This window comes from Pleurodeles waltl, chromosome 6, assembly GCF_031143425.1.
Source record: "Pleurodeles waltl isolate 20211129_DDA chromosome 6, aPleWal1.hap1.20221129, whole genome shotgun sequence".
Classification (NCBI taxonomy): domain Eukaryota; kingdom Metazoa; phylum Chordata; class Amphibia; order Caudata; family Salamandridae; genus Pleurodeles; species Pleurodeles waltl.
In genome coordinates this window covers 1,542,929,072-1,542,955,325 of record NC_090445.1, presented here as the reverse complement: position 1 = coordinate 1,542,955,325, position 26,254 = coordinate 1,542,929,072, and the positions used below count along the sequence as shown (strand labels likewise).

Sequence of the window (26,254 nt, the reverse complement as noted above, 5' to 3'; positions counted from 1 at the left end):
CCAACAATCTGATAAGAGTCCAAGAGTTGGGTCAGTACACTTCACATTGTTTACTGGCTGGACATAAGTGAGGCCAGTCGTGGCTCGCTGCGCTCACAAGCGGGGGGAGGGTCAGGGGGGAGATGGTAAGGGCAGACATTTAGTTGAGAATAAAAACGTACCTGTTCTGCCGCCGCGCCGCTCCTTTCCCTCGTCACCGCAGGCAGGCACAGGCTCCCAGCCTGCCTACGGCCAATCCTGACGCTGCTCAGAGCAGCAATTGGAATGGCTGGCAGCGCCCAGTTAGGGTGCTCCCAGGCAGACTGGGACCCTGTGCCTGCTCTCTCCAGCCCTACAACACAGTGCCCGGCTGGAGAGAGCACACTGCGCATGTGTGTTTGGCCGGCCGGCCAAAAACACATGCGCACTGAGGGGAGCGCACAGTGCACTCCCCACGTCCAGGTCATCCCACAAGGCCCCGCCCGTTTCGCAACGAAAGAATAATATATACAGTTGTTTTTTTTTTTTTTTTTTTTTTTTTTTTTTTTGCAGCAGGTTTCACTAAATTATGAGCCACATCTTTTTATAGTATCACTTCATTATTTTTTCACCTGGTAATACTGTCTGGGCAAATATTTCACCCCATTAGTTCCAGTTCTACAACCAAAAATAGAAATAAGCAACTGAAACATGACCAGTTAAACATTGTCAAAGCCCTTCTCCAGGGCGCGACCACGTTGCCACATTTTTTTGTAACTTTTGATCCATTTGAGCTAGAAACATTTTTGGTGCAATCTGCTGATTATGCTTCAGATGATTGTTTATGTGGCAAATGCAGCAAAACCATAATTATATGAAAAAATCTGCACCTGCACAATACCATAATTCCAGTGGCCCTGATGTTTACAAAATATGCATGCGACATTTCCATTTGGAAAAATGTTGTTTATTTTTTATAGACCTCAAACAATCAGGCTGTCTCTTCAAGGCACCAATGAAAACGTATTATCATAAACCTCTGATTTCCCTGCATGTGATCTGTGTATTAAATTTGTTAAGTTTTTACCTAACATATGACTAATGGAGGGTACAATTAGCTTGTTAGTGCCTTGAAATGATGAGGTCACATTGATGCACATTACCTACACCAATTATTCGCCACCTATTTTCCTGGGGCTTGTTTCCTGCTTTCAGGGTTCAAGGAATGCCATGCAAGGCTACCTAGCACTGCTTGGCTGGCTCACACAAAATACATAAGTTCCTTGTTTTTTGTTCTTGAGTCATAAATGAGTTCTTTCATTTCTGGTCTTTTCCATGGTGTGCATTTTATTAATGCCATGCTTCAAGATAAGCTTGGAATTTAGCATCCGTGGAATTGCTAATATGACTTGGGCCACACCAATAATAATATGAACTTGACTTATATGGACTCCATTACACGGTCAGTCGGACCACCCCCTTGTCCCTTGACCTCATCATGTAACTAGGGTGACTACCTGTCTGTAATTTTCGGGACTGTCTGTGAATTAACCCCAAAGTCGGTTGTCCGTGATAAAGATTTTCAATGGACGGAATGTGTCCATAATTTTAGCCTTTTTGATAAAAGACCAACTTTACAGTTAAATTCTCCGCTGAAGTGGAAGGTCTTGTGTGCTGTGACCCGAGTCACTGTACAGAAACAAGCCTTCTCACTAGGGTGCCAGCTGCCTGAACAGAAATGCAGCTCGGTAAAGTTGGTTTTACCTGTAGAGGATGCTTCGGAGCTGGTGTTAATTGATGGAGACATACTTAAGCTTCCAGAAGACAAACATTCATTATTTTTAGAGGTACTGTAAGGGGGTGTTTCAGGCTGAGTTGTGGGATGCCTGCCTTTAATGGACAGTTATAAAACTGTTTGTACTAGGTGTATTATCCATATTACTAAAATGTACACCTTGAAAATACTTTTGTAATAATTTTATGTCAACATTTTGTGGCAGCCCATCTTACTGCAAATTTAAACTAATGACTTACACTTTCACAGTGCTTTCTGTGACAGGCAGAGACCCCATAGCACTAAACATACACAAGTCACTATTTCTACAGTGATCACGTTAACCAACAGATGTTTCATAACATAAAATAGTGTAGTCCCCACTTTTTTTTTTTTTTAAAGTTGCTTCTACTTTTCATTTAAGGTGTCCACCATTTTTTAGGCAGCTACCTGATGGTAAAAGGTAAAAAAATTGTCATAGAATATTTTTGTCTTTTTAGCTATGCCTTTGATTCTGCCTCCACGCACACTAACCACACCCCTATTGTACTTAAGATCGCAGTATCCATACTTTTTTAATGCCCTTCGATCACTGAGAAAGCCGTTGTTGTTAACATATGTTGGCCCACAGTCCCTCACCTTTACTATGTAACTCCTTTTTAGACATTGTGTCAAATTAACCTGTGATCTGTATTACTTAACGCGATGTACTATGCCTCTGACAGAACTGTATGAAACACTGCCTTCTAGTGCTTAAAGGAATTGAGAAAAAGAAAGTAATCTAGTCAGTTGCTTAATTGCACAATGTGTGAGCAAATCCTGGCTCACCTGCATGACTAAATTGTGTGATTTAACTCACATCAAGTTAGTTCTTGTGTCTAGTTTATTTGATAGTGACATTTGAGAGCACAATCAAGATATTCAGTTCAAGATGTTTCCTGCGTAAAAACCTCACCTATATGTGTGTCAATAGCCTGTAATGTTCCTCTTCTATAAAAATTATAATATCCATGACATAAGGGACACCTGACAATTTGTACCCATTATTCTCTCTTGGCTTTATCAGTATAGATGGTTAATAAATGTTCTAAAGTTCATGTTTAGAAACTTCCAATTCAAATAAATATTAGTGCAATTTTGTGATCTAATATACTAAATTGAAACACTTCCATCTAAAGAAACACTTAATACATTTTAAAGTATTTATCATGTCATTGTATTTTATTTGTTGTGTAATTTATACCCCACATATTTTGAAGGTTCTGCTTGCTCTTTGGCATTTAGGGATCAGTCAGACAACTGGCTCAGGCTTGGCTCACTGCAGACTCATTTTTAGACATGGAAAGAGTGGGCAGTTGCCCAGGGCCTAACATTCAAAGAGGTCGGCCCCTATCCATCCTTCACAAGCACTGCCCTTGGTCCATCGCACCAGCAGTTTGCCTGGGTGGGAGGGTGCTGCTTATTCAACCAGGTGCCTCTTCTGTTTCGGGCCTCCCTAATGAGACTTCTTTCTAGGTAAGCAATACTTTCCAATACTCATAGAGCACCTATCTGGTTTTGGGATTTGTCCCCTCTTTTTCTTCTCTTTCTTATTGCTGCAGCAGCCGGGCATTATTGGTGCTGTAAGACTACAGACAAGTTGCGGGTACCTCACATCCTGCCATTCGGTGTGAGACTGTCACGCATACCATCTACTCTGCCTCATTATTTTTAGGTTCAGCCTAAGCGTTCAAACTTGTGTATAATTTTTAGGTTGAGCTTAAGGGTTCGACCTTGTGTATACTTTTAGTATAATTCTTATGGCTTAAAGCAATTTCATTTGTTGGTTGCAGTGTCCTTTAAAAATTCTTGCTTGCTAGTGGTCAGTTCTGCCTTTTTCTGTTTCAGAGAAGTGACCAACTATTGTGTTATTCCACTTTGCTTTCTTTATCTGTTGCTGTGACAGACTACTTTAGTCATTTCTTTGTTGCTGCCTTTTCACTGTGGATGTTTTAGGCTGGTAGCTGCCTGCATTTTATTGCAGTATTCCGTTCCTCCCACCTCCTCCTATGTCACTGACATTTGGCTCAGGAAAGCCACAATATGCCCTTTCATGTAGAATGTAGCTAAACCTTGAAGGAATGATGTGAAGCTTGCAGAACCTGGCATCTGGAGCCTTTCTTTCTCCATAGCCCCTTCTGATATCAGCCCACAGGGCATTGCTTATCTCCTTTATTGGGGCCATAAATCTTTTCAGGCTGCTCCGCTATTATCTTCAATAGAGCTTCGTTGAAAGGCGAGACAAGGCTTGCAAGACTTTTCATTCTGTTAACATAAAAAGAAAATACTTTTCCAATTTCTGTTCAGACGTTTACACAACTTGAGGTAGTGCAGTCATCTTCAAGTTTCTGTTTGCTATCTTCATTTCACTCTGTCACTGTGTAGAAGTTATTCTATCTGTTGCAATCAGTGCACTACTCTTCATTATTAACCGTCACTCTTCTTTCCCTGTGTCTGTTTTCATTCACACTCTTGTACTCTCCCATCCTCTGTAAGGTTCCGCTGCTTTTTGTATTTTTCTGTTCACCTTTCATCCCTTTCTCTCCTACTCTTTCTGCCACACTTTCAACCTTTCCTTCATAATCTGTTACTCGAACTGTTTCTGCTTCAGCCCCCTTTACATGCTCATTTTCCCTGCCACTGTTTACAGTTCACTGTAAAATCTTGTTATGAGTAAATCTGACATCCTACCTTTTATCCCATACCTTTCTGTTGAGTTCCTTCTCAGCTCTTTTCTCTGGTACAGGTCATGTGTAACTAGCTGCCCATGGGTTGGCAATAGTGCATTTTACAACACTTTTTTTTATTATTTCAATTCAAATCTGCACCTAGGAAAAATCCTTGTGAAACTCTCTACTAATAGAGACACACTGTAGCTGGCTCTAGTCACTAAACACATTTTCTGCAAGCTAGCAAATTATTGCTTGCTGTTTATCTCTGATATGAACTGCAGGTCACACATTTGAATCATGGTAACTCTTCCTTCGAAGGCTCGTAAGTACTCTTGAACTGGGTAATGGTAAAGCTTATCTAGAGTGCTTTGAAATGAAGTACTATGTTGAAACGTGGTTATTCAAGCGTATTTCCCTCAAATGCTGAAAGTTTACATTGTTAAACATCATGTCCTTAGTCTCTCTGTTAAACAGAGAAAATGTATTTTGCTTAATGTCTCGGACTGCGTGGAGAGCTACATTCTGTACTCCTAATACCTTCAGGTTTCGTCCTTTAAATTCTGGTACTTGTAGTTTTTGAATGTGACGATACAGAACTGAAATTTACAGAAAGTGAAGGCAACAAAATATTGCTGATATGGCAGCCTGGGATCTGAACACAATTTTAAATACATGAGGGAGAGCAGTTAAAAATTCCTGAGTAACTGCCTTATGAAATGCACCACTTTAATTGTTTTTAAAAGCCACAACTACTCTAAATATTTAAACATCCTGTGCAGTAGCCACTGGAATTATGTGGCAGGAAAAGACTAAAATTGTGAGGCAGTATTGACCAATTTATGTTTCAAGAAAAGTCTAGTTAACAATTTACAATGCCAATAGCTCTAACACAAACAAATGAGAGACCTTTTGCATTGCACATGCTTGTTTTAGGTTTGGCGTCTAGTGGAGTGTCAGGTGAGCCAGATTTTTTTGTTCAACTTACCCAAACTAGCAGAAGGTGAAAAAGTCAGTTATCTTAATATTTCCCAGACTGCCAGGTGTATTGAAATGTTTAGAAACCTAATCAAAATGTTTCTGTTGCTTTCTCTCCAAGAAGGACTGGGTATTCTTGTGACACTTTGCTCAAGGGCATCAATTTACTATTCGACAAGGGCATACTGTGCCTTCTGAATGTACCATACTTAGAGTCAGCCTCACAGCATAGTGAATATGTAGTGCAATGTAAAAAAAATAGAAAATGAATGCATTGCTAAACCAGTGGGGCATGGTCAATCCTCCTTTTTGTCCTGAATTTTGGCCCTTTGTCCTGATTGTGTTTACAGTCCCATGCTGAACTTACCTCTGTGCCAGGTGGTCACCCCACCTGTAACATTCTAATACAGATGTGCGAACCCGAAGTCTTGATATGCTGCTGTCATGTAGATCCCAGATTCAGTACTCAGCTGTAGTTGGAGTGGGCCTGTGAGGCCTCGTGTCTTCTAGGCTTCTTTGCGAACTCACCCCAACTCCTTAGGCTTTACCTCTAGATGTGAAAAAGTAGGGCGGGAAGGACCTGAACGGACTGCCTTGCTTGGGCGTCTGCTGTCAGCCTCAGAAAATACACCCTGCTACAATCGGATACCAGAGGAGTTGGAACGCTCGATTGGCGGCACGTGTTGGTAGCGGAGGTCTAGGCCTAGGCAGTGCTTAATTTGTGCTTGTTGTTTCCGGTGCTGAGCACCGGCACTTTTTTTGTGGGCCTGGGCTTATTGTTCTGCCTCAAGCATTTGCTGCGAGTTCTTGTAGCAAAAGACACATATGGGAAAGACGGAGGAAGAGAAAAGCGAAAAAACGTCACAGAGTTAGAAAGCTTGAAGAGTGAGCTGGAGGGGCAGTGAGTGGCTATAAATAGATTAAAGAGGCCCCAGATTTCTTCAGAGTTACTCTGCCTCCGTATTCCGTGCTGACACATTTCATTGCAGCAACCGCGTGTTTCAGAGGAGAGTTTTGTGCACCGGCACGTTTTTATTTACAAATTAGGCACTGGTCCTAGGCCTCCACTTGGGGCTTCTTTCCCTACACCTCGAGGTGTAAACGCGCAGCTAGTCGAATTTGTTGTGTGCTAAACTGAAAGGCGCCTGGTATCCTCCACTTCACCCCAGGTGTGGTCTTTCGGACAGGGAAAGAGCAGACTGTTAATTTTGCCCCGAGTCTCCATGGTGGGCACTACCTCCCCGCTGCTCCCCGGCATTGAGCTCGCTCTCTGCCTCCTCTCTATCCCTCGGCTGCGAACATTACCCCGAGCCGTAATGCTGCTTGGAGCTCGGTGTAATCCCGGGAGATTAGACGACTGCCGTCTCCATGGCAACGACAGGAGCCTGATAGCTCGTGGCGTCCTCTGGGTGATCTGGGTACCGCTGCTTCCAGCGCATGCAGGTGGCGCGCGGGGGAGGGGTGGAAATAGGGCAGTGCAGGTGGAACGCACCAGGCGCGGAAACTGTGCAGTGACTGCTGCTGCCTTCCCACGGTCTGCAGGTGGTGGGGTGGTTTTAGGGGTTAGTGGGGTGGAAGCAGGCTAGTGACTGCAATGCTTCCCCAGTACATGCAGGAGATGAACACTATCGGGGGGGGGGGGGGGGGGGGGGAAGGTTGTTAGTGCAAACAGGACACTGACTGCTATTGTGTCCCCCGTAAAGGGGTCGGGGAGGGGGAAGAGAAGGGGCACCAGGCTCGGAAACTGAACCAGTGACTGCTGCTTCCCCTTTCACCACCTACAGGTAATGAGTGCCTGGGTAAAGGTGAAAACAGTACAGTGACTGATCTGCTTCTGTATCCAGCACCTGCGGCAGGTGAGGACCAAGCGTGCTGGAGGGGTTAGAACACGCCCGTGACTGATACTGCTCCCCTCTCCAGCCAACACACGTAGTGAGCAGTCGAGGAAGGGTCCAACCAGGACAGTGACAACTACTATAGATTGGGGGGGGAGCAGGCCTATGGGATGGAGTGCGTAGAAACAGGACAGTGCCAGTCACTCCTTCCTCATCAGCACACGCAGGTAGTGGAGACGGGTGAGGGTAGAAATAGAACCGTTCTCGCCTCTGCTTTGCATGTGACTCACACCCAGCACATGCAGACATTATGCAAAACAGAATGGCTGAGTTCATTGTGCGTGGGTGCAGGCGTGTTTGTACGCAACACGATGTATTCTGAAGTGGTTCTTGTCCCCCGGTTTGTAATGCTTCCTCCAGTGGTTTCTACAGCTCTGTTGTATTGGGCGGTTCCTTGTCAGTAGTTTCTGCACCTTCCCTGCACCGCTTAAATTCTACAATGCTTTCTGCGGTTCTTTATACAGCCCATTATTTTTAGCAGTTTTCGTACAATTATTCCTGGATCCTGGTGTATTCTGTTGTAATCTCTGCACTGCGGATCCCTTCTGCACATTTTCAGTGGGTCCTGCAGACCCTTTGTGTTTTGCATTGGGCCCTGCAACCCTTCTCTTTAGCATTGATGTCTGTATCTCTGTGTCCTGCAGTGGTCCCCGCATCCCTTCTTTCTGTAATGATACCCGGAGCTGCCACTAACATGCAGAGGCTCCTGCATGGCTGGTGTATTCTGCTGTGGTCAGATTTCCAGTGGTTTTAGCACCACCCATGTGTTATGCTTGTTTTGTTACTCCCCACTCTATTCAGCAGTGGTTCCCACACTTCTATTTTGGTCTGAAGTTCTACACTGAAATTTCGCGCATTTAATGCACACCTTTTTTTTGTGGTTACTGCACGCTCCTTACTTTCAGTGGTAGTTCCGTCCACCTGCCGTGCTGTTTAGAGGAGCTTGTATTTCAGCAGTGCTCTAAGGTGGTGTCTGTGTACTGCTGTTTTTTGCAGTTATCTTACAATTGTTTCTGCGATTCTGCAATAGTCAGTGCATTCTCAGGTGTCCGATAGTAATTGCTGCATTCTGCCGTGGTTTACGGGTTTTCATTGGCTCCTGAACCACTGTTCTGCAGCTGTTCCTCTACCCTTGCCATACCTGCTAGCGGCACTTTGTGTGTACTGCAGTCGCCTGTGCAGTGGTTTCTGGATTCATGTTCTGGCTTGCAATTGTGCCTGCAATCGTTTTGTTCATTGTGGTCATTGGGCCTCCGTGTACTCCCTCTACATTTTGCAGTCATTCCACACTCCTGCTGTGTTCTGCAGTTTTAGTCCGGTGGTAGCTGTACTCCCACTATATGAAGTTGTCCTCGCTCTAGACCGCTGAGGCACCTTTGATGTAATAATGGACCACAAAATCCTAATCCACTGCCGGTAATTAGTGGCCCGATTCCCACATGGAACACTCCTATTATTTACATCCTTCCTCTCTCTGGCCCTGGGTATGAGTAAATTACCTATCGTCGCCACCCAGGGCAGTCTCATGCAGAGTATATTTAAACCACTGCCACTCCACCCTCACACCCCCCAAACTAAAAATATCCTGCTCTTCAATATTTATATTACACACCTCCAAGATCTCATTCACCTCCTATACCTACCTTGGTGTCACAGAAGAAAAACTACTTCCTTCCATTTCCTAAGCTCCTGAAGCCCCAAGACCTGGATGGGACTCAACAGCCGAAAACTAAACGGCTCAGAAATGGAAATTACCATCCCAGGACCATCTCAGTCGGTCAATAAAATTGAATCACTGTGCCCCGGGTCCCCCTCGTGCCAAAACACTAGAACGAAGATGAGATACTTGGCGTCATGTGCCTCAGCACACAAATCAGCATCTCAATTACTGTAAGACTATTTACATTAGTCTCTCTGCATGTAAGATCGAAAGACTTAAACATTTTTTTTTTTAAAGCCTATCACGCCCTGGACACCCCATTTGCAGGCTAAAAACTGCCCACCTGTGGTAACCCAACTAGAAAGCCTTCGCTGGTTCCCTGTGTAGGCCATGATCTTACTCAAGATATGTTATAGGACACATTTTTAACAGGATGTTTATCCATGTATCTCCTTGAGAAGATCAAAACACTACCACGCCACCCTCTACTTCACTCTCTGGCAGGGCCATAGTGGGTACTCCCACACCAGATGCAGAAGTAGAGACAGGACACACTTTGCAGTAGATGCACCATGCCACCGAAACAACCCTGTTAATGATGTGCTCTAGACTTACACCATCTTGCTGTTCAAGTTGAACTAAAAACGTACACCTTCTAACACTAAGACTTGGTTCACATAGAAAAAAATCTCAACCACACTTATGAGACTGCTACGACCCAGGAACTGCTTGAACATGAACATGTCATTGCCACCAATGGGAAGGGACTGAATAAAAGCGAATCCTCAATGCCCGTCTTCATACACTCTGGTGGGAATACCGTGCCTTCCTTCCCCAGGCAAATACCTATTAAATGCCAGAGCATGAAAGTGTTACGTTCAATATGTCAGGTCCAAGGGAAGTTATTGTTGCCATGAACCCTCTGGTGCCCAATTGCAGATAATGTACATTTTGTGCTTGCTTTTCAGTGCTAGTGTGTGTATTATTAACACAACTCTTGGCCTTCAGTTTACTTTTCTCCGAAGCACCTTGAGGTAATTGGGTTGTGAGGTGTGTGCTATACTACACAATAAATATAAACTGTACCGTGTGTTTAAGTCTGCTGTGCTTTCTGAACCCTTGTGCTTTGTGCAGCGGGCTTTGCTGCTGGGCTCCTCTGCTTTCTGCAGTCGTTTATTCGCTCCATCTTGCTGTTGCTCCACAGTCTGAGCCTGAAGCAGAAGTAACCACCAGAAAAAAAGCTTAACTTCCATTAACGCTTTCTCGGTGACTGCTACGTTTGAGGCACAGTGTGGAATGACTGATGCATCTCTGGGCTTCAGCCCTCCCCATCTGCTTCAGAGGAGCCATTTCATGACGTGCCATTGGTAGGACACCATGTCTCCACGGAGAGCAAGAAGGACACGATGGCCTTGGAGATGCTTCATCAGTCTCGCAATGGAGGTCACGTGGCTAAGGAATCAGGTTTAATGACAGACAGGCGATTAAAAGATTGTTTGTCTCAAGAATATACTCTGAGCTGTGTGGTGTGTGCAACACAAGCCAAGTACACCAAAAGATGCTGGAAGGTACCTGTGTATGTAGTCGAGGGCTCAGAACCTACTTAAAAATGCGCGGTTTGAAACCGGCCTTTGGACGGCAACAAAGCGGTCATCCTGGCTCCAGTGACCTGCTCCCGCTATCCTTCTCCCCCTGTCATCTGACAGTCTTGTTTACACCCTTAAGATGTGCCCACATTACACAAAAACAAAGAATAATGTCAAATAAAATGTGGGCGGTATTCCATGCTACAAGAAAATGCAGAACCCAACGAATTTACTGTTTGTAAGCTGGAAAGTTACTATTTTTTAAATACACCCTATAATTACAATTTATTGAAATTATAAGGCCCATACAATTTAACATTCTGATTGCTCGCAAAATCATTGGCGTTTCTTAGTAGAAGGCTCTACATCCTGTTTTCAGTTGTGCGCTCCAAAACCAGAGGACAAAGAATACCACTAGCGAAAAGAGCCCTTCGATTGTTTTGTATTGGACGTTTTGTGGCGTTCTTTGTAATCTGTACCTTCTTCCATCTTGAATGGAATTCACACCTGGTGTGGAAGACACCTTCCTACAGATTAGGTATGTGTGCTTTAAATAAATGGAATCCTTATGTGCAAGCAGTGCTGTGCATGCACCGAGACCTCACCACAATACAATACCCACTAGTTCCCCAATGTTCAGGCCTTTTTGTGGTTTGCACATTGCTCAGGGATGTGGTTCTCATTTGCAAGTGATATTTCTTAGTACTGTGGTATGTTTTTCATTGACCAGAAGTCTCCCCGTGTTGTTTTCCTGCGTGTTCCAGTTTTCCACGTTTCAAGTAAACTTTCTAAGGAATGTGCGTTGTGCTGGTTGGGTCTCTCACTTTAATGCTCCTAAGTACTGTCTGGAATAGTTTGTACCACCTTAAACAGCCTTTTGTGGCTCGACCTTTTTTCTTAATCAGAACAATCAAGAACTGGGTATTTCAGTAACCAGATGTCATGTCTTAGAATATGAGCACTGCAGCACGCCGGCAAAACAAAATTTTTTTTTTTTTTTTTATATATATATGTTTATTCACAGATAAGTGCAAATTGTAGTTATCTCAAGAATCTTTAACTCGTGCCCCCACCTTGCACAGTTTTTTTCTCATCATAAATTTCACTGCTAATGTGCCAGTGATATTATCAATGATGTCATAGAAGATGTCATAAGTGATTTATTGCTGGTATAATTGGCAGTGCATGAGGAGGGCACGAGCAATAATTACTTGAGATAACTATAACTGCTGCTAAATTTCTATGGTTTTGTGTGTGCAAAATCTGAATTTAACTATAACGTCCCTGTAACCTTTGTTTTCTCAGTGAAAAAATATATATATATTTGTTTACATTGAAAAGATGAGACTTAATCCTTATTAATTTTGTTTCTTAACTATTGACTTTAGTTACAAATGGTTTAGGAATATTTGTGTATGCATGTTGAATGAATTTTATGTATTAACCCTATTGTTTTTTTAATATTATTCACATGTGTGCTTTTCAGGTGCAGAGGACGTGGTAATGGCGTTTTCTAAATCCGAAGCAGAGGACAGAAGGCAATAACCAGAAATATCTTGAATCTGGAGAAACAATAGGACTTAAAGGGTGGATGGGAGGGGGGTACTGACCGGCCATGGTGTCTACTGAGTGGTGGTCTGTTTTTTCTTTCTTATTTTTGACTGAGCCATGTGTTTGTGAGAGGAGGGTTCACCTTTTTTAATGTCCTCTCCAGCTTCGCCTCCTTGAATACACTCCTCAGGACTGTCATGAAGCACAGAAGACGTCGATGGCATTGTCACGACGGACTTAAAATGGATTTCCTCTGCTTTGGCAGAAGTAAAACATGAGGAGGAGGAAAGCATACCATGAATGTTTGATTTTATCACCAACAACATGAACCTTTCCTTCACAGTTTTGATTCCGGCCTCCTCCCTCTGCCCTGCAACAGTGTGTCTGGAGTTCGGTTTCGGGGGAGACTGGTCAGCTTAGCTTCTTCGTGGCCCCCAACTAAGGAGTATGCATTTTGTGAGCACGGGTGAAGAGCTGGAGCTGTCTTCTGATTGGTCTATTTTGTTGCTGTTTCAATTGTGATTGTTTCCAGGCGTTCTGCTGACATTGACTTTTTTATATAGTATTATGAATGTGCTGATTGTTGCTCTCTTCAGTTGATGTTACACTGAGTTTGCTGACTTGAAAGACCCCAGGGTGCTTTTGTAATATTTATTTTACTCACAGAGGGACACGGGGCTTAGTAGGATGTGGGACTGTGATTGTTTTGTCTGTGCTGCTGGCTGGCAGGTGTCTGACGCCATTTGTTGCTCTAAAGATAGAGGCTGTTCAAGCCCCCTGCAGTTAACACCGACCATGTTACCACCCTAAACATAGAAACCTAGTCTATGAGGAAGCAGTCCTAATTGTTTACCTTGCAACAGGTATTGTTGGGAAGATGGTATCTCTGTCATGTCAGCTCTGATCTGTCATTAGCAAAGATGGAAATATTTACAATAATATTTCTGGCTGCTTCTACTCATAAAGCGGAAAGTTTACCCTAAGGATGATGTTGGCTTCCTTGTTTTGCTGTCATGTTAGCAGTAAAAGGGGTCCAGCATCTTAGTCGCCTGCAAGGGCTGATCTTCACTTTTAATCTGTGGGCGGGAGTTGTCCACGATGGCCGTTGCAGTAAAAAATTTTTTCAAAGTGCTCTGTCGACCCTGATTATCTTGGATCATGGCACGTAGTGCCCCAACTTGGGAATTTTAGGCCCTGCTTGAACCCTGGAATCATTCCTCTGACTTTTCATGGTGGGACTTTACTATTTCCATGCCTATGAAACATCCTGGTGTGCTCACCATATTGCCTTCTTGCATATATTGTTAATGACACCATGTTTCCTTGCCATGATTCCCAGGGGAATTAAGTTCTATCCAGGAGTGACTGAGAGCAGCCAAGATGAAAGCGATTCTGATGAGCTACCCTGGTTAGACTGCACGAGAGCAGAAATAGGGCATCCTAGTCCAAGATAACAATTGGCATTACAAAAAATTATTTGCGTGTGAGGCTGCTGGTCAGTATTCTTTGATGGGATTCTGGAGCACAGGAATGTCTCATTTGGATCATGAGCTAGTGCCAAAGTCCCAACTGGTTTATTTGTCTCTAAGTCCTGGTTGCGGCCACTTCTTGGTTCTGTCCTGGGTTGGGCTAGCAGCTTCCCTCAACTGCATTAGTTAACGGAAGTCCAAAAATGTGGGCAGGGTTCCCCTTTTTATTGTGCACTGATCTGTTCGTCTTGTATCTACGGTCATGGATCTTTAGTCTGTGATATGACAATAATGATCATCACATTAATTTCATACTTTATTTACACATCGTTCATTAGGAGTCGTCCATTCCTGTTTTGTTGTTGTTTTTTTTTGGTTAAGAGTCGTCTTCTGCTGTTGAGATTATTAGATATTTCCGTCCTGGATGCAGTGAATTCCCTCCCTTAATGTACCTTGGCTGCTGCTTCCATATCCTGAGAGCCGACAGGGGAGGTGGTAACTATCCTGTGAGGATTTTCATGAAGGCACTTGCTCCTTAAATCGTGTCTCTGGGCTGTTAGCTTCCATGACGGTATCCTCAGGTGTGGGCGCTTGTAGCCATCAATTGAGGATGTTTTTGGGTGCTCCATGAAAGGCTGTCTCATAATTGTTCCCTGGGGCATGGGGGCTGGTTCCCATAGGGTTGATTTTCCTCCTAAAACGCATCATTTCATACATCTGCCGCCTCTGACAGTGGAAGCATTTCCAAGGGAAGAGGTCCACATTCTTTATTTTTAACATTAAACTATGTTTCCAAGCTGCCCCACGACAGGCTTAAAGGGTGCAAGGGGGTTCAATTTGAGTAGGAATACAGGGTAAGGCCAATTGTGCAAATAAAAAAGACACGAATGGGCGTTAATGGACTGCGGTGGAAGAGGAGGTAGAAGGGGGCCCTAATATTGTTGGGGTCTGCCTGTTAATCATTTAGTCTGCCTCACCGAAATGTGGACGGATGCCGAGACTAAGTTAAGCTGCGCCCATTGGCGACTTAAGCATTTGTGTGTTGTAGAATCGTGCTATACCAAATTTGAACACATTGTTCCCTGAGACTTTAATATGAAAATGCTACAAACAGCATACTCTGCTTGCACGTAGCATGATGCTTGCCTAACGAGACACTGGCTAGCCATTACTAAAATGTCTGCTATTAGTTTTGCACCGTCCTAGCTTTTAACAAAGCCTCTTCCTGGCGTTCAGTTGCGGGTTCCTCATCATTTTGCATAAAAAAAGCAAAGGTTTTGAGAGGATCCAATATGTGGCAGTGGTGTGGTTGGTCATAAGATCAACACCCAACATTTGCCTTTTTAAATGTTTCTCTCAGAAGTTTGCATTTTTTAACTGTGGATGATATGATGGTTTCTCTGACTGAGCTCACATACTAGAAACATGGGTAAAATACTGTGCAGATATGGAGAATGTTGGATCCTACACAGGTACCAAGAGGTGAATGATCAAGAGGTTGAAAAACAAGCATAAGATGTTACTGCAGTAAAAAATGCTACCCTTCAATCACAAAAAGACCATCTCAGGATGAAACATCAGACGAGGAGGCAAGTGACTTCAGGTTTAGGCGACATATGTGCTGAGCATAGCACGAACACCAGCAGTCTTATTGTGCTATGCTTGTTTTCACATGGCCCCTCCAAGGTGTTGGGTGTTTAAAGGCTAGACGCTCTGATTGATAGATGTTTGAGGATGACGTCCAGTGAGAAGGTTCAGAACCTTAACATGGCTTTATAAAGGGCTATAGTCCAATATGGGGACAGTACTGAGCATTTTTTACAGATTGCAATCTGCCACTGAACTTTAAGACCTAAAAGAAACATGCGAGAATGGAGTATATAATAATTGCAGTGTTTTGTCAAAATGTTCATACTGTCGGTCATAACTGGTGGGGAACACCCGTATTTTGGCAACATGTCCTTAGGTTTGCACGTTGGTCCGCAGTACCGCTGGAAGCTCCTCCAGTTTAATGCATCCAGCCGCAGTCTGTATCCAGCAAAAACTGAAATTAGCTTGCAGGGCGGGAACAAGGACCCATAGTTTCCATTTTGCAACTAAGCAGCAGTCCCAAAATGTGGCCAACAACGCAGCCGGTTCCATTAATAGAGCTGAGGTTGGTTCTAGGGCGTGCATGGAATTATGGTAGCATCTTCTGTCACTGGTGAACAGACATTATTCTGTGACCTCTGACCTTCGCACTTCCTTCAAATCAAACCAGTTCGAAACATACCCACAGGGAAGAACTTTTGCCTTGATCATTGTGTTTTCTCCATTTAACTGAAAATGTAACAGTGGGAAAGTAACAATACAGTTTTTAATTGCTAGCCGTGTTTCTGATTTATTTTCTGGGAGGCGGGGCATGATTACAATTGAAACACTGGTGCATTATGGTTTTTGAAACCTCTGGCCTTATTTGAGTTCCATCTGATACTTTTAGAGATTGACTGGGGGTGAACAACAAACGTTTTTGTAAGCTGTTTCTGGGATGTTGAAGAGACTGCGTCAACCTGTTCAATTGGAGAACTAATTTCGAGCCATTGCACATCCGCGCCATATTACAGAGCACTGCAGCTCCTGCACAGACACCCTACAGTCGCCCACACGTCTCTGCCCAGGGAAGGGAAATCATTTTCAAACTGACAGAACCAACCTATGGAGTGCAGTGCACCCTGCTTGCATAGTTGAAGTATAATTGCCTAGTGGAACACGTACATCACTTTTCACCACGTTTGTACTTTGTCGAGCTTTTATGTGGATAATGGCAACACCAAAGAAAAGAACAACAAGGTAATTTCGACTTTGTTAAATAGGGTCGCCATCGTAATGGCACCCAGTATGACATTTTAAGTCATGTGCCTTTGGCCGTGAGCAGCAGGTGAGGGGACTGTTGTTAGCTGCAGAACCTGGTCTGTGGCCGGGCCTTCCAACAAACCCTCAATCCCCTTCAGCCTCCACTGCTCAAGGTCTTCAGTTGTGTGCAGCATGGGGTTGTTGCTGGGCCTGGCTTGTGCCCACCACCCCCCCCCAGCTCAAGGGAACCTAAACACAACCTGCGCCCAGCCTTCAGCCTGCCGCCTAACCCCTCGCTGTGCGTGGCATATAGCCTGCATAATGGTGGTTTGCTGCAGGGACCCTTTTTTTTTTTTATTTAAATTTTCATTACTGCGGTACAACTGGGGAAGCCTTGATGGGTACAGTGGTACTAGCCGGGGATGCCAGTGACCATATATATACACCACTTTGGAACTCCAGCCTCACCTGGCGCTGGGGACAGGATGTTCCCATCATGCCCCCTTACATGGCTTTAAATTGTTTTCGTTTGTTTTGTTTTAATAGTCTGGACAGAGTCCTGCAGTGGCGGGCAAAACATGTAGTTCAGTGTTGCAGCCTGCCAATCAGATCATTTCTGTACTGGAGTGACTTGACAGGAGCAAAGGCTCCCTTGGCCAATCAGATTTTGTTACTGTGTGAGTAATACTGCACTACCACCGTCGATATATCTTACCTTTTCTGAGGGCTCGTTAATTTTGTTAACAACTGTAAGGGTTTACATGCAGTCACAAAAAGCACACTTTCTGAGTAGATGTCTTCTAATGTGCCAAATTTGGTGTAATTCCATTTAGCTATTTTGCTGTTTTTCTGTATTGGCAAGCAAAGGTTCCCATGGCAATTAACATGGGAAATTGTTCTTTTGGGACCTTCCATTTTCTTAGCACACTTGCAAAACTTTTAATGTAGATTTGTAAAATAGCACAAAAGCAATGAAGAAAGCATTTACTAGGAAACTCATATCTAACTATTCAGTGGCAACAGCCACCGTATTATATATGTATCTGTGTGTGTGTCTGTATATATACACACACACATATATTGACTGATAACAAAAGAAAACAAGTAATCTGAAATTTGCAGTTATGGTATGCACCACTCAAAATACATCATAACTGATGCCCCCACCATGCTTTGTAGACCCGTTTACTAAAAACATGTGAAGAAAGAAATCTGCCTACCAAGAGCAAAAGGAGAGCTGTTGGTTATGATGTACTTAATGTGTTGGTTTTTGTGAAATGATTCTTTCTTGCCAAGTTTGGTATAAATTGAACGTATTTTGTTGTAGTAAGAGTGCACCTTCCAACTAGTGGTCTTTGACCCCACACTGCTGTGTCTGTTACTGTAATGGATGATGGTGGTGTAGTCCGACAGTATTTGAATGGTACCTTCTGAAATGGGAGGAAGTCCTTCATGGCAAGTTAGTCTACAACTCCCAGCTCATTCATGTGTAGACTATGCTGTTGTGCGGACCAAATGCCCGGAGACTTGATGTCACCCAGATGAATACCCTAGCCCAGCCATTAGACGCCTGTAACTGAATTATCCTGCAACTAGAGAGGACTGTAGCCCTCACTTTACCATACATGTCACACCTGAGACAGATTAATCTGTCCCTTTACAGCCCTAGACAGACATGGTAAGACAGAGTACAGGTTAAACTGGAGTACATCAACGAATGGCCTGGAAACAGCACAATGGGATACACTGCAGGCAGGCCCAGAGAAATGATAGTAAAAGAAAGACAGGAAGCTTAGAAATGGGGGCTATATGACACTGTACAGAGGTTTGAAACATCGACCTACAAAAATATTGCATCTGCTACATCACTGGTTCCCAACCATTTGCCTTCTGTGGACCCACACTTTATCATCAGAATCCGGGGACCCCCACTAAGTTATTACTGAATTCAGGGGACCAAGGTCTAAATATTCTACAATACACAAAAAATACAGAAATAAGCATCCATCAAACACATACACAAATGATAACACATTTTATTTAATTTGCAAACAAATACAAAAAAAAAAAAAAAAATCAATTGGAAGGTTGGAGCTTTTCTAAATTTAATGAACGCCACACTTCGTCCATACTGTATTCTGTTTGTAGCACCTGAGTTGCTCTCACAAATCAATCTCAGGATACTAATTTAATTTTAAGACTCCAATTTCAAATTCCTTGGCATTGACAATACATTAAAAAAAATTCAATTGTACATTTAGCCGATTAATTTGTACACACTTTATTAATTTGTGAATATTATTTCATTTTCTAAGCAGTGGTGGACCCCCAGGTTGGGAACCACTGCGCTAAATTATCAAAGTATATATTTATTGCTCCTAACTATACATCTACTTAACCAATCCTTGCATTGCAATGTTAGGCCAATGTTGTGGCTGCGGCATTCATATTTTGCAATAAAACACGTGCAATATAGTGAGGGAATACTGAAATGGGTCGACAAAGGCGTCATCTACCACTGGTTTCCACATTTCTGATTCTGCGCTAGATTGGGTTAATAAACCCCTGTGTGGTATGTGGCGCTGCTTGTAGTTTCGTCTGGCACTACATATTGTAAAGTCTAGGTTTGTTGCGAAAATTGAGAGCTTTTATTGTTGCTAATTAAGATGTCTGAGTGGAATCTGAGGTGTCTGCCAGAGACAGGAGGGACGCTTCTCTTGTGGAATGCACCAACGCCTCGCCTGTAGGTATGTGATTCATATTTCATCTAAAACCCATGGTTCGATGGCATCTGTCGCTGTAGATACACATGGTATGCATGAGCTCGCCATCTGGTGTTGGGTCGGAGTGTTACAAGTTGTTTTTCTTCGAAGAAGTGTTTTCGAGTCACGGGACCGAGTGACTCCACCTTCTGTGCTCATTGCGCATGGGCGTCGACTCCATCTTCGATTGTTTTCTTTCCGCCATCGGGTTCGGACGTGTTCATGTCGCTCCGAGTTTCGGAACGGAAAGATAGCTGAAGACGGAAGATTTTCGACGGTATCGTTGCGATCCGGTTAGAGATAGACACATACGACGACGCGTTGAACATCGAAGCGCTTCGGTGCCCTTCGGGGTAGATTTCGGCACCCCGTCGGGGCCTAGTCGGCCCGACCGCGTGGAGGACAACGCCGATGGATCGGACCCCGTTTCGATTCTGCCCCGAATGCCACAACAAATATCCTTATACGGACCTGCACTCGGTCTGTAATCTGTGCCTGTCACCCGAGCACAGTGAAGAATCCTGCGAGGCCTGTCGGGCGTTCCGGTCCCGAAAAACTCTGCGCGACCGTCGAGCGAGAAGACTGCAGATGGCGTCCACGCCAAAAGAGCGTCGACAGTTCGAGACAGAAGAAGAACAGGAGGAATCCTTTTCCATCCAGGATTCAGACTCCGACGAGCTACACTCTACAAGAACTGTGAGTAAGACGTCGAGATCAAACCTTAAAAAAGGAAAGAAGGCCCAGGGGACGCCACTGCCAACCGGCCATGGCTCCACCCAAATTCTCGGTGACCAACAATCGGCACCGAAAAAGGCCCATTCAGTGTCGAGATCGTCCGACTTCGGTCGAGACACCGGCACGCAGCCTCCTCGGGACCGAGAGAGTGCTAAACAGAAGCATCGACACCGAGAGTTCGGTGTCGACACCGATCGACGCCGAGACAGTGGCGCCGAAGACCATAGAGGCCAAGAATTTTCGGCACAGAAAAAGAGGAAGGTTACCTCGGAGCCGAAAAAACAATCGACAGGGCTTTCGGAGCCGAAAAAAGCGACATCAGACCCTGTTTCTGGCTCCTATACCGAAGAGCATTCTATGTCTTCTCAAATGAAGAAACATAGATTTGAACAAGAACTGCAATCCACTGACGTGGATCACACGCAAAAGCGTATCTTTATTCAGCAGGGGACTGGGAAGATCAGTACCCTTCCACCTGTCAAACGAAAGAGAACGCTTCAGTTTACTCCTCAGCAAGAAACAACACAAAAGGTAACACCTCCTCCCTCGCCTCCACCTGTAACTCCGGCTTCGCCAACTTACACCCCGTCACATTCGCCAGCTCACACCGCCATGAGCCACGACGACCAAGATCAGGATGCGTGGGACTTGTACGACGCACCAGTGTCTGATAACAGTCCAGACACATACCCAACTAGGCCATCACCACCGGAAGACAGCACAGCCTACTCACAAGTGGTGGCTAGAGCAGCTCTATTCCATAATGTGGAACTACACTCGGAACAAGTAGAGGATGATTTTTTATTTAACACCCTCTCCTCAACCCACAGCTCCTACCAAAGCCTGCCGATGCTCCCAGGCATGCTACGCCATGCAAAGGACATTTTCAAGGAGCCAGTTAAAAGTAGGGCAGTGACGCCTAGGGTGGACAAAAAGTATAAGGCGCCTCCTACGGACCCTGTCTTCATCACCTCTCAGCTGCCACCAGACTCTGTGGTGGTAGGGGCTGCCAGAAAACGGGCAAACTCACACACTTCTGGGGATGCACCTCCCCCAGATAAAGAAAGTAGGAAGTTCGATGCAGCCGGGAAGAGGGTTGCTGTCCAAGCAGCAAACCAGTGGCGCATCGCAAATTCACAAGCGCTGCTAGCGCGATACGACAGAGCCCACTGGGATGAGATGCAGCATCTCATTGAACATCTCCCAAAAGATCTGCAAAAAAGAGCAAAACAGGTTGTTGAGGAGGGTCAAAACATTTCCAACAATCAAATACGCTCCTCCATGGATGCAGCAGACACGGCCGCAAGAACCATTAATACGTCGGTTACCATCCGTAGGCACGCATGGCTCAGAACGTCTGGATTCAAGCCAGAAATTCAGCAGGCAGTGCTTAACATGCCAGTAAACGAGAAACTTCTGTTCGGTCCGGAGGTCGACACAGCTATAGAAAAGCTCAAGAAGGACACTGACACTGCCAAGGCCATGGGCGCACTCTACTCCCCGCAGAGCAGAGGATCTTATAACACCTTCCGCAAAACACCTTTTAGAGGAGGGTTTCGGGGTCAGGCCACACAAGCTAGCACCTCACAGTCCGCACCGCCCACCTACCAGGGACAGTACAGGGGAGGTTTTCGGGGCCAGTATAGAGGGGGGCAATTTCCTAGGAATAGAGGAAGATTTCAAAGCCCCAAAAACACTACCAACAAGCAGTGACTCACACGTCACTCACCCCTCCCACACAACATCAGTGGGGGGGAGGATACATCAATATTACGAAGCATGGGACAAAATAACTACAGATACATGGGTCCTAGCAATTATCCAACATGGTTATTGCATAGAATTCATGCAATTCCCTCCAGACATACCACCAAAATCACAAAATTTATCAAAATACCATTCACAACTTCTAGAGATAGAAGTTCAAGCACTACTGCAAAAAAATGCAATAGAATTAGTACCAAGCACACAAATAAACACAGGAGTTTATTCACTGTACTTCTTGATACCAAAAAAGGACGAAACACTGAGACCAATTCTAGACCTCAGGGTAGTAAACACATTCATCAAATCAGACCACTTTCACATGGTCACACTACAAGAAGTGTTACCATTGCTCAGAAAACACGACTACATGACAACCCTAGACCTCAAGGACGCATATTTCCATATACCAATCCATCAATCACACAGGAAATATCTAAGGTTTGTATTCAAAGGAATACATTACCAATTCAAAGTATTGCCTTTTGGTTTAACAACCGCTCCAAGAGTATTCACAAAGTGCCTAGCAGTAGTCGCTGCACACATCAGAAGGCAGCAAATACATGTGTTCCCGTATCTAGACGACTGGCTAATCAAAACCAGTTCGCTCACACAATGCTCAAACCACACAAATCAAGTCATACAAACCCTCTACAATTTAGGGTTCACCGTCAACTTTGCAAAATCAAACATTCTGCCAAGCAAAGTACAGCAATATCTAGGAGCCATAATAGACACAACAAAAGGAGTAGCAACGCCAACTCCACAAAGGATCCACAATTTCAACAGGGTCATTCAACACATGTCTCCAAACCAAACAATACAAGCAAGAACAATACTACAGCTCCTAGGCATGATGTCCTCATGCATAGCCATTGTCCCAAACGCAAGACTGCACATGAGGCCCTTACAACAGTGCCTAGCCTCACAGTGGTCTCAAGCACAGGGTCACCTTCTAGATCTGGTGTTGCTAGACCGCCAAACTTACCTATCGCTTCTATGGTGGAACAGTATAAATTTAAACATAGGGCGGCCTTTCCAAGACCCAGTGCCACAGTACGTAATAACAACAGATGCTTCCATGACAGGGTGGGGAGCACATCTCAATCAACACAACATAAGAGGACAATGGAACATACATCAAACAAAACTGCATATAAATCATCTAGAATTATTAGCAGTTTTTCAAGCACTAAAAGCTTTCCAACCAATCATAACCCACAAATACATCCTTGTCAAAACAGACAACATGACAACGATGTATTATCTAAACAAACAAGGAGGAACACATTCAACGCAGTTAAGCTTGTTAGCTCAAAAAATATGGAAGTGGGCAATCCACCATCAAATTGGTCTAATAGCACAGTTTATTCCGGGGATCCAGAATCAGCTGGCAGACAATCTCTCTCGAGATCACCAGCAAGTCCACGAATGGGAAATCCACCCACAAATTCTGAACACCTACTTCACACTCTGGGGAACACCACAAATAGACTTATTTGCAACAAAAGAGAACGCAAAATGCCAAAACTTCGCGTCCAGATACCCACACAAGCAATCCCAAGGCAATGCCCTATGGATGAACTGGTCAGGAATATTTGCTTACGCTTTTCCTCCTCTCCCTCTCCTTCCTTACCTAGTAAACAAATTGAGTCAAAACAAACTCAAACTCATTTTAATAGCACCAACGTGGGCAAGACAACCCTGGTACACAACACTGCTAGATCTGTCTGTAGTACCACACATCAAACTGCCCAACAAACCAGATCTGTTAACGCAACACAACCAACACATCAGACACCCGGACCCAGCATCGCTGAATCTAGCAATCTGGCTCCTGAAATCCTAGAATTCGGACACTTACAACTTAGCCAAGAGTGTATGGAAGTCATAAAGCAGGCCAGAAGGCCATCCACTAGACACTGCTACGCAAGTAAGTGGAAAAGATTTGTTTGGTACTGCCATCATAATCAGATACAACCACTAGAGGCAACTCCAAAACATATAGTAAATTACTTGCTCCATTTACAAAAAGCAAAGCTAGCCTTCTCTTCTATTAAAATACACCTTGCAGCAATATCTGCATACCTGCAAACTACATATTCAACTTCCTTGTATAGGATACCAGTTATCAAAGCATTCATAGAAGGGCTTAAAAGAATTATACCACCAAGAACACCACCTGTTCCTTCATGGAACCTAAACGTGGTTCTAACAAGACTCATGGGCCCACCCTTCGAACCCATGCACTCTTGCGGAATACAATTCCTCACCTGGAAAGTTGCCTTTCTCATCGCCATTACATCTCTAAGAAGAGTAAGTGAAATTCAAGCGTTCACAACACAAGAGCCTTTTATACAAATACATAAAAATAAGGTCGTCCTACGACCTAATCCAAAATTTTTACCAAAAGTTATTTCTCCATTCCATCTAAATCAAACGGTAGAATTACCAGTATTCTTCCCACAGCCAGATTCTGTGGCTGAAAGAGCACTACATACATTAGATGTCAAAAGAGCATTAATGTACTACATTGACAGAACGAAGAACATCAGAAAAACTAAACAGCTATTTATTGCATTCCAAAAACCTCATGCAGGTAACCCAATATCAAAACAAGGTATAGCCAGATGGATAGTTAAATGCATCCAAATCTGCTACCTTAAAGCAAAAAGACAACTGCCCATTACTCCCAGGGCACATTCAACAAGGAAAAAAGGTGCTTCAATGGCCTTTTTAGGAAACATCCCAATGCAAGAAATATGTAAGGCAGCCACTTGGTCTACGCCTCACACATTCACCAAACACTACTGTATAGATGTGCTATCCGCACAACAAGCTACAGTAGGTCAAGCTGTATTAAGAACTCTATTTCAGACAACTTCTACTCCTACAGGCTAAACCACCGCTTATGGGGAACTAACTGCTTACTAGTCTATGCATACCATGTGTATCTACAGCGACAGATGCCATCGAACTGAAAATGTCACTTACCCAGTGTACATCTGTTCGTGGCATCAGTCGCTGAGATTCACATGGACCCACCCACCTCCCCGGAAGCCTGTAGCAGTTCAGAAGTTACCTTCAATTTTGTACATTTGTATATATATTACTTAATCCTTTAATAGGTACATACTTACATTTTTCATTGCGCGGGCACTATTACTATAGTACAACTCCTACCTCACCCTCTGCGGGGAAAACAATCGAAGATGGAGTCGACGCCCATGCGCAATGAGCACAGAAGGTGGAGTCACTCGGTCCCGTGACTCGAAAACACTTCTTCGAAGAAAAACAACTTGTAACACTCCGACCCAACACCAGATGGCGAGCTCATGCATACCATGTGAATCTCAGCGACTGATGCCACGAACAGATGTACACTGGGTAAGTGACATTTTCATTACTGTGCAACGTTTAACCTTAAAAATAATGTGTTTGAACCTGTTTCCCAGCTCACAACAAGAGAAACACTCTGCTTACCCGAAGGCCCGCTTGAACTCTTTCCACCTCACTCCGCAAAAGGTGAACAGGAAAATGCACCAATAATGTAATTGGTCCTTGTTAAAAACCTCCCACCGGGCCCCCAGCAAGGAATTGTTCTGTGCAAAACATTTACTATCGAAACCTCTGCTGCAAATGCTAAATCCGGAAAGTTGCTATTTGCTTTGAAGTAGATGACATTTATTCACATTCCAGACCAATTGCCACTTTTTAGCCTTTTAAAATGTCCTTTAAACAGTTTTTAAAGGTAACCGTGGATGGATTCTGGGCGATAATACAGACACCCTGGCCGGCACAAGATACACTACGATATAACAAAAGCCCAACAGGTGAATTTGTAGCCAGACTCTAATCCTCATCCTTGTCACCAGTACTATTAAGGAGGTCTAAAGGCCTTATTTGGATCTGACTCTAAAATGGTTCAAGGAATGCAAAATGTTCCCCATGACATTGATGATGACGGACCAGGTGACAGCCTTCTTTCCTCTCACTACACTGGTGGTGGGTTATATCTGGATGGGATTTGTCGGCAGAGACTGAGCTCTTGACCTGGGCCACCAATGGAAGTAAGTGCCTCTTTTGCAGTAGTTGTTCAAAGGGCAGTTAAAAGGCTAGACTTAAAAATACCTACTAAGACAAATTCTTCAGTCATGCCCACCCTCTTCTGAACCGCTTGCTATTCAGTGAGACTCATAGATGCTGCCTTGGCCACTTGGTCCAAGCTGTGCTTGTCGCGCCGCGCGGTGCGGCGCGAGCCGAGAGCTCGACTTCTGCCGGGCGTTCGGCTCGGGCCGCGCACCGCGTTATTAAGACGCGGCGGGCCCCCAGCCTCTCCTGCGCGTTTCGAGGCCCCAGATTTGCTTGGGGCCTCGTTCTTCCTTCTGCCTTTCACTGTCCCAGGGGTCTCTGAACCCTCTTACCTGTTTTTCTTCGTTTCTTTGTCCTTTCTTCTTTTTGCAGTCTGTTGTGTGCCTTTCTTTATGTCTTTTCCTCCTTCCCAGATTCCTGTGCTTTCCCAGCATTCATTGTTCCCTATTCTCTATGGTTCCTCTACTATTCTGTTCTATATATTGTTTCC

At 44.2% G+C, this 26,254-nt stretch overlaps 1 protein-coding gene across 1 annotated transcript in view; it reads left to right on the top strand.

Annotated features, from left to right (window-relative positions):
• Nucleotides 1-15,945, top strand: part of CTNNBIP1 (catenin beta interacting protein 1) — an 82,075-nt gene extending 66,130 nt beyond the window's left edge. The window contains exon 5 of the mRNA XM_069241171.1: nucleotides 12,046-15,945. Coding sequence (XP_069097272.1) covers nucleotides 12,046-12,104 — 59 coding nt within the window. The 3' untranslated portion in view covers nucleotides 12,105-15,945. The remainder of the gene's footprint in view (nucleotides 1-12,045) is intronic.
• The last annotated feature ends 10,309 nt before the right edge of the window (nucleotides 15,946-26,254 follow it).